At 32.6% G+C, this 8,818-nt stretch overlaps 1 protein-coding gene and 1 long non-coding RNA gene across 2 annotated transcripts; one reads left to right on the top strand and one right to left on the bottom strand.

The window, feature by feature from the left end:
• Nucleotides 1-201: 201 nt before the first annotated feature.
• On the bottom strand, nucleotides 202-3,979 carry LOC134268567 (uncharacterized). Its single transcript, XR_009992389.1, has 3 exons — nucleotides 3,624-3,979; nucleotides 3,365-3,428; nucleotides 202-383 (listed from the first exon to the last, which is right to left on the bottom strand). It is a non-coding gene; the product is annotated as an uncharacterized LOC134268567 (long non-coding RNA).
• Nucleotides 3,980-4,122: 143 nt separating this feature from the next.
• On the top strand, nucleotides 4,123-6,539 carry LOC134268565 (fibroleukin-like). Its single transcript, XM_062750833.1, has 3 exons — nucleotides 4,123-4,426; nucleotides 4,784-4,951; nucleotides 6,280-6,539. The coding sequence occupies exons 1-3, from the start codon at nucleotides 4,243-4,245 to the stop codon at nucleotides 6,537-6,539; spliced, it is 612 nt and encodes a 203-aa protein (XP_062606817.1). The 5' UTR covers nucleotides 4,123-4,242.
• The last annotated feature ends 2,279 nt before the right edge of the window (nucleotides 6,540-8,818 follow it).

The following is an 8,818-nucleotide window of genomic DNA, read 5'->3' as shown; positions in this document are numbered from 1 at the left end:
CCTACATTTACTAGTGAATAGTAAATTATTAATTGCCCTGAACTATTAATTTTGCTTTATATTTGTAGAGAATGTTTCCTTTCATTAGTCACGGAAATTAATCAACACAGATTAGATATGCAAATAAAAGATGACACAAATAGGGTACATGTGTACTACCTGAGTTCAAAATGAGATTTTACAGCTATCTTGACTTACCAATACTAAATCCTTCTGTTTCCATACACAAATCCAGACAAAATGCTTTCAGTTATAATACTCTAGTTCTTTACATCCTTCATGTCCATGCAAGCGTGTCTGTTGACTTTGACTCCAAGTCTCAGTCTCTAACATTTTCAAGAATAAAGTTGTATAATTTGCTCTTGTGGTGAAAACCCGAAAACCTGCAATGATAATTTTGCTTTCAGTTCAAAGATTTCATTGTATATTTTTTTTAAAGTGTTCATATTTTTACCTATAATTTCAAGACAAGTATATCTCCACATCACTCAATAGTAATTTTTGACCCCATGCGGCATGCCAAAATTAAGACTTAATGTATGCCCTTTCCTGAACCATATTGTTAACAGTGGATAGGTAGGTATGAAAAATATTTTACTTTTTTCCTTCTTGTGACATGGCCCAGAGAGCTTTCCCTTTTAAATCAACCGTACAATAACTGCGAAACAGAACACTTTCTCGTGGATGTTTGATGAGCAGAAACTGTTTTATATGCAAAAAATCAACGATACAGTACAACTTATTTTTAGGAATGACAGAAAACTGAATCAATACCTTAAATGATAGTCATTGAAATTGCATGATAGTGCTGTTAGAATTTATTTAAATTTAATTAAAATGAGAATAGAAATTTACAGCGTAAAGTTACCAGAGGCAGATTAAAAATTTTTAGAAAGGAGGAGTGGGTGCAGAAATCAAATGGTTTTCTTCAAAAAAAAAATGAAAGACCATCAGGAATCAGGAAGCATTATCAGACCCAAAACTTTGAGCGCGATCGTTATATGTAAATAAATTTGAAAAGGTATACATTCAGTTAAGCAAATATAAATAATTATGAATAATAAATATTGAATCTTAAAATCTCAACATTACCTTTCAATTTTATAACCAATTTTAAATTTTTAATATGCTCGCTATCATAAAAGCTGATCTAATTGTTATTAGGCCATATAAAATTAATCTTTAGATTCTCATCCCCGCCCGCCCCTCTCAAAATGTCCCGCCCCGATGTATTTTATTCTGATTTTTTGAGTATTTTCATGTATTTTTATTCAGTAAGAATTTGGGTCAAAGTTTAAAAGTTATCTCCCGTCTGTGTTAAAAGTCGCGTGTCGCTATTCATAGCAAAAACGCCAATTGAAGAATGGAGAAAAATCGGCAATAAAAGCAGTTTAAATGTGTAAGGAAAAGATAATTTGTCAGTATAGAGAAGGCAGAGAAGAAAAAATAGCATAAACACATATAGATACCATCACTGGCAGGAGCAAGTATGTAGAGAGATTGTAACTAAGTAAAAATAGACCGAGGAAAATGACACCTGGTCAAGTTATATATAACGATCTCCAGCTGTGTGACTTAGCTTTGAAATAAAAAAAAATCTACAACATCGTAGACAGACTTAAGAGAAGGCCTAGATTTTTCAGTAGAATAATTATTAGAACATTTATATAGATTTTGCAAAATAAGAAGTCACGCATACACAATTTATTGGTATCCCCACCTCATTTTGTTCAGGGTGTGCCGTATAATGTGTACTTGATAATTTGTTAATTAACAATAAATATTTAACTTTTAAAGCAAAAATTTTCTTTAAATATCTAAAAGAATATGAAAAGAATTAAATATATTCATATTTGCATTAAGGTAATGAAAAAAATGTGTACGGGGCGTCCATTGTTTTGTTGATACTTAGGCCTATAAATCAACAATTATAAAAAATAAAAAATAAAATCCGCCCACCCGCCCCAATTTTTTTGCAAATTAGGATGAGAATCTAAAGATTAATTTTACCTGGCCTTACTATGTTTCTCCATTTCCTCCAATTCGCATTATTTTGTATACCACGCCCAATCATAATTCATTAGTAATTGAGGTTTTGAAGAGGATTTTTAGTTATTTTTTACATATGATTTTGTTTCTTATTTATTCCATCAGCATCTAAACCCCAAGGCCAAGGTTTGAATTGTAACAAATTTTAAAAATAAAAGGTGATCTTTAATTAACAATAAGTATTTAATTAAAATGAATTTATTAGACATTTTAATTGGGCCTAAATAAATAAGTAGTGTGTTTTCAGCATGTTCAGTTCCCCGCCTAACTCTAAGAAGTATAGGAGCCGGCCCTCAATATTTTTCTGCTAATATCTTTCCATGAGTAAACTACTGTATGTATACTTTAAAATGCAGGCTTCATATTTTAGCGGCTTTGGTGCAGACAACAATGCACTAATTCATGAATACTGCTAAGAAATCATTTACATATTGATATATACAATACACCGCACATACATGTGTAGCGCTAATTTGTGATTATGCCAACCCAGTGATTATGCTAAATTTTGAAAGCACCAAATTATATACACATATTACAGTATTCGGAATTCCAGTTTACAATTAGAAATGAAATCCCAATCTTGATCACTTCCATGTTTGAGAAATGCATATCTTACACATATTAATCAGAAATATTTTGACAGTGAAATCCTGGGGGAAAGTGGCAGCGTGCCTGCCAATAAAATGTTAAAATAAAATAAAAATGTTTTTCCTACCTACCTACCCTATCTTTTCTAAGGTTAAAATAGGAAACACTATCTATTTATCTTGGCCTTAGCAAAATAAAAAAAAAATACTTATGATACATCGATAATGATGGTCTAAAATCATGAAAATATTTTCAGTAGGGCAATCAGGATGAATGTAGAACAGGGTGCAGGTGAAAGATAATGAAGGCAAATGGACACTATGCAAACCAATGCATGCGAATAAATATATACAAGTAGGAAGAATGACTTGATAAAAAACGATAGCTAAATCAAGCTTTTTTTGGAAGAATTAAACATGTTAAATAATCTAACCAAGCTAAGAAATTTTAGCTACGTAAATCTGTAAATGTACTGATTTCAATGGACCTTTTGAAAAGGTGGAGTTCTCTGTGATACATTTCTGATACTGAGTCAGTGTGTGACTGACATCGTTTATAAATACACGCACAGTTTAAGTCAGATTAACTTTTACAATTAATTCGCCCACACAGGCCTCACTAAACAGCTAAAGACCAGACAGTCGCACCGTCTAGCATAATTTGTATGGGCATGAGGAGGATAGTCGCGTTTCACAAAAAATGGGGACAAGCCTTAAACGCTTACCATATCCCGGGGGTGCTGAATTCATATAAATCCGTAGTTTGTTCTTACAGGATAGCCATTAGGCCTTTAAACATGATACAATTAAAAAAAAAGTAACCGAGGTCTAGGTCGGGTCAAACTTTCCCAAAGTTTTACGAGCATTCATTATTAAATGTTACTTTACGAACGTCTGTAAGAAATAACTGCATGCATGATTTACGTAGTTAAATTAAGTTTTCAGCCTATAATATCTTTAAAATATGATAAAAAATCTACTTACCACATATTCTCGGAGCAGCCATTGCCCGCAATAAATTGGTATCATATGGGGACCAGTTTAAATTCCGCTGCGTTCCGAATGAACATTTCCCAGCATCCTCAAACATTCGTTTTACGGTGCAGTGAGAAAATTACTGCGAGTCAATTTTACGGACTTATGGGGATTTTTTCAAAAATGACCACAAATCGAATAAATATTATCAGTAGAACACGTAGAATTCAAAAAACCCCATGACCATATTTGTGGGGAACGAGAGAGTTCCCCACAATTCTGAACTTTCCCCATAAGAAAGGTCCTTTGTCAGGTGTGAGTTCCCCACAAGTCGGTGAGCGCGAGTGCTCTCTCTCTCTCTCTCTCTCTCTCTCTCTACAACCATAAATTGCACCTAATATTTCCTTAGTAATTTATTGATCTTTGATTTTAAACCTACTATCAAATCTTTTGGCTGAATTAACATTGAACTATTTTTTAGCCTTGTTTACAGGAGGATAATAAAATTCCGAAATAAATATATTGATTACAAAGTAGAAAAAAATTATGTATCATAATTTGATAACAAAGTTATTTTTTTCAACTTTAAATAGTTGTTGGTATTAATATAATTAAAGAAGACTTATATATGAATCTTTTGTGTTTAAATCATAACTTTAAAAAATTTAACTTCACTACTTTCTTTTGTAAACCCGACATAAATCATAAATCCTTAGGCTATCCAGAAACGTGTCAGTGGTTAGTGACATTCAACAGAGTCTGGACGGACTACAAGACTGGATTCGGGAATGCTAACGGATCCTACTGGATTGGTAAAAGAAATATTCCCCTCCCTCGGGGAACCATTAATTTGCTATTTACATTGTACCCATTCTATAACTGTGTAATATTTTATGTTGTTTTAGGGGAAGATAATTCTTCTGATTATTAACGGTTTAAATTAGCATTTAATTTTTTTATCACTTAAAATGAAGTTTATAATTTTTGTGAAATACAATATATAATGATTTCCCTACTTTGATTTCAAAACATGTACGTTCATTGCCGCATGCACTACACAATTACATATTTCTGTATACCTTAATAATCATGTGTTAAATTATTACAAAATAAAAAATGTGTTTTGCTTTATTAATTCTTTATATATTACACGACGATAAATATTTAAGGAAATGACGTAATACATCAACTAACCAAGGGAAGGAACTCCTCCCTCTACCTATCAATCACACTGACTAATGGAACAAAGCTCTATGAATTATACAACCAGTTCTCTGTTGGTGACGAAATCAACAAATACAGACTTTTTCTTGGAGGACCAGCTACCGGAACCCTCGGTAGGTAAACGGAAAAAGAAATGTACGAATGACGACCATAAGGGGAGAAAGGGAGAAAGAGTTTAATTTTTGTGACAGATAGACAAATACCAATTCTTTCTGTGAGAATCAACCCTATAGTTACGTAATTAATGGAGGGGGGATGTGTGGATATCAATATTTTGAAAGTAAAACTTTCCTTGTATTGAAAATCAAGAGTCCATACTATATGAGCCAATCAGTAATAAATTGCCAAAAGACTGAACATTTTCACGTCATAAACACTACATGCGTACTTGTACGTAATGTTGTCAGATACATAACTCATACAGAGAAATCAATTAAGGTGTTAAACGATCATTGAATTAAAAAAAACAACTTGCATTGGAAATGTAATTACTTACAGTCGATAACGAGGACTTGTTGTAATTAACCCGATTTTGTGTTGAAGAGGTAAATAGTAGACTTAACAAAAGCAATACAACAATAAAGGAAGAAGTTAATTACACAAATTACATCTACGTGTAGCCGCACAAATTTGAAGAATTCTAATGATTAATGTGTTGATAAAATGGAAGAAAAGCTATTGTTTCCTGTACTGTTAACTTAAAGAAGTGCACCCCCCCCCCTAAAAAAAAAAAAGAAGAGAAAAAAATCAAACCGTTATTTTCTAATGTTATATCAATTTATTGGCTCACGAAATTATTATTATTTTGAATATCCCTTCTTTATATGTACGTATATAGGCATACCCATTTAATGTTAAAAGAGGTTTCACATGAATGAAATAATAATTAAATTTATTGAGGTCACCCGCGTGGCGGGGTGGTTAGAGCCGCGAAGTAAGGAATCTTTACTTTGCGGGTTCATATCCCACTGTCGTGCGTGCAGACTGGTCCTTCGGATGAGATCGTATAAATCAAGGTCCAGTGTCGTAGTAGATGCTGGCACGAAAAACATAGCGAACTGCTCAGTTGCCGTGTAAAACATGTATTATAAAACAAAATTTGTAGTTCACAACCGGCAAGTGATGGAGTCAGCATATGAGTGAAAAATGTTCGAGAGGGACGCTAAACTACATACATTCAATCAATCAATCAATCTTTTATTTCTGTTGAGACTCATCAACATGTTCGTATACAGTCAAATAAGAAATGAAAATGACAACAGGAAAACAACGTTGAATATTAAATGAAAACAGTGTTCAGCTATTGCAATTTGAAGTAATTCTAAAAAAGGTTTTATTGCTGAATACTATAGATGCTTTTACCTTTTATTTGTTAAGTAAATAATAATAATCTTGTCTGAAATAGATGTCCATGTAATATTTTAATTTGATTATTCTACAGGTGTCGCTATGTTAGACACTGGTGTTTTTGACTACGATCTGTCTGGGATGGGCTTCACCACCCCAGCCAGAGATAACGACGGAGCTCGGGATAACTGTGCTTCTTTTAGTCACCGTAGAGGAGGCTGGTGGTTCAACCGCTGTAACAACGCCTTTCTTAACGGTCGCTGGTCCCCGGGGTCCTGGTTCAGACCATGGTATCCCACAGTTACTGATAGTAAACAGATAAATGAAACCCTCATGATGATTAAACCTCACTGACTTTTTATATCTTTTATCCATATTTAATCCATTTTTATTTCATAGTTGTTCACATATCTTATGTAAAGTCAAAATTTTTGATTATAAATTATTATGACTTTATTCTTGAGAAAATGATGGTATGGGCGATATATTACAAAGTAACACTTGTATAGATATAATATTATGTGTAATGAATTCCTTGTAAAGTCCAAGTATGTATTATGTTCTAAAATAGTGTTATACATGTAACTTTACTTCATAAAACAAGAAAATCGCATTAAATCTTTCTATATAATTAAATGTTTGCTTTTATATTATTGTCTTCCTGTTGATAATCATATGATATTATCAAGTCTATAAGGAAATGTTTATACTCTCCATGAATTTTAACTGATCTCCGTGAAAGGTCAGCTAACTGGGGAGAAGTGGTATAGAATTCCATCAGTCTATCATAATGTATAACTCCATCAACCAATCGTCTCCATACATGTGTGTTGTTTATTTACGTAGACGTATTTTCAAAACAAACATTTCTTCTCACTTGACCATGTATTTTGTTTTTGTTTGGAAAATGCTGCATTTAATCGCCATATCAATGAATTGGAGAACAAAGTATTATGATTTATTTTGATTTCATTAACTTTGAAGGTCTTGACAGATCAACTTCATACATGTAAAAGAACAATCAAAGTTCGAACTCACTTTAAGCAGTTTGAAGTTCATAACCTAGCTTCGGAAACCTTAACGTTATATTGATATATATATTTGATATTTGAGAGGGTGTGATAATGTTACACATCCCCTAAGGAAAATGTTGTTCAGTTTACGGCGCAATATGTTTTGCGCACAGTTAGGAATATATATTTCTCTACTTCCCTGCATTGGTCAATAAAACATCTGTCCTTTCCTTATTTGAAAAATACTTTCACCAGCCTGTATATTTTATCAGTTATCTGACCGTTTATAACTGTCCATTAAACCTCATTAAATCGCCCTTTTTAATGTGACAAAACTATTTCGTTTTTTGGAGGGGGGGGGGTCAAAAGACAAGCCCATAAATGATTAGATGGGTGGATAAAATAAACAGGTTGATTAAAGTGGCAATACGGCTGCAAATATTTTGCTTTTTCATTAAACTTTACCCAATATATCATTCAGGAATAAGGTAAAAAATTGAAGTAAGCATTTTGAGAAAAAACACATATTCTCTCCTCAAATAAAATTAACGTAATTAGAATCTGCCGGAAATCAAGGGTCGTACAACTTAGATCTGTTTACTTGTACCACGTGAATTCTAAAATGACATGTGTATAGATTGTAGGGTTTATTAGGTAAAAGCAATTCACAGATCCAAAATTTCTTAACTCTCCGATAAATTTTAAAAATAGTTAACATTTTAGACTGCATTCAGACGAATTGAACATGACTAGAAATAAATGTTGACGTTTTGTGTATTGGGGCGCAGGAAAGGAAAAATCCACCAATTCATACGTCATCGCATCAAAATGTCAAACAAAATATCTTTCTGCAGTTGCAATACAATTTGCACTGCAAATGCTAATAATTTTTATAGTTCATAAGTGCATTTTTATGTTGAGTTAACACTGTGTTTTTCTTTGAAAGCCATGGAGATACGAGAAATGAAAGCATGTATTAACAAATTCGTAAGATAGAACCTTTGCGAGCCCCACGTGAATGTTGTCAAGATCCCATTTCTTCTTCATCCTATTTCCCGTCTAAAGAGCTAAAGCCAGAAGCCATCCATATCTGCCTCAAATTTTGGACAAAATTTGTTTGAAATCACAAAGCCTATGATGTATTATTTTGTACAGCACAATGAGATTGTACCCTACACATAATTTTTTGGCTCATTGTTCTGATTTTACGGCAGTTATTTCGAAATTTGAATGTGGCCACACTCAAGTACCCTTTCTAAACTTTGTATGGATAAAAACATTACATGCATACACCCTTATGCAAAATATATTGGAGGTACTTGGGTGTGGCCAATAGGAATTTTACATTTTATGAAAGTCGAGCTTTCAGAAATTGAAGCAAGGTCCTCCATTTTTGTAGTAATAAAATGTTCATTATATAAATAAATACCGTAAATAAGTTATGAGTGTATCAGATTTATTCTTGATAATTATATAATCCTTTGTGTGTCAATAATTTTGTGATAGAATGTCTTTAATTGATTTTCATCAGTGTTATTTCATATAAAATTCAAAATTACGCTCGTTTCATTAATGCTTACATGTACGTACATCAATGATGACACTATAATGTGTCATTCA

Source organism: Saccostrea cucullata, unplaced genomic scaffold (genome assembly GCF_032062105.1).
Source record: "Saccostrea cucullata isolate Sc308-1 unplaced genomic scaffold, CSIRO_AGI_Scuc_v1 ctg9880, whole genome shotgun sequence".
NCBI lineage: Eukaryota > Metazoa > Mollusca > Bivalvia > Ostreida > Ostreidae > Saccostrea > Saccostrea cuccullata.
Note: the sequence above shows the minus strand (reverse complement) of the source record. Positions and strands in the feature narration are given on the sequence as shown.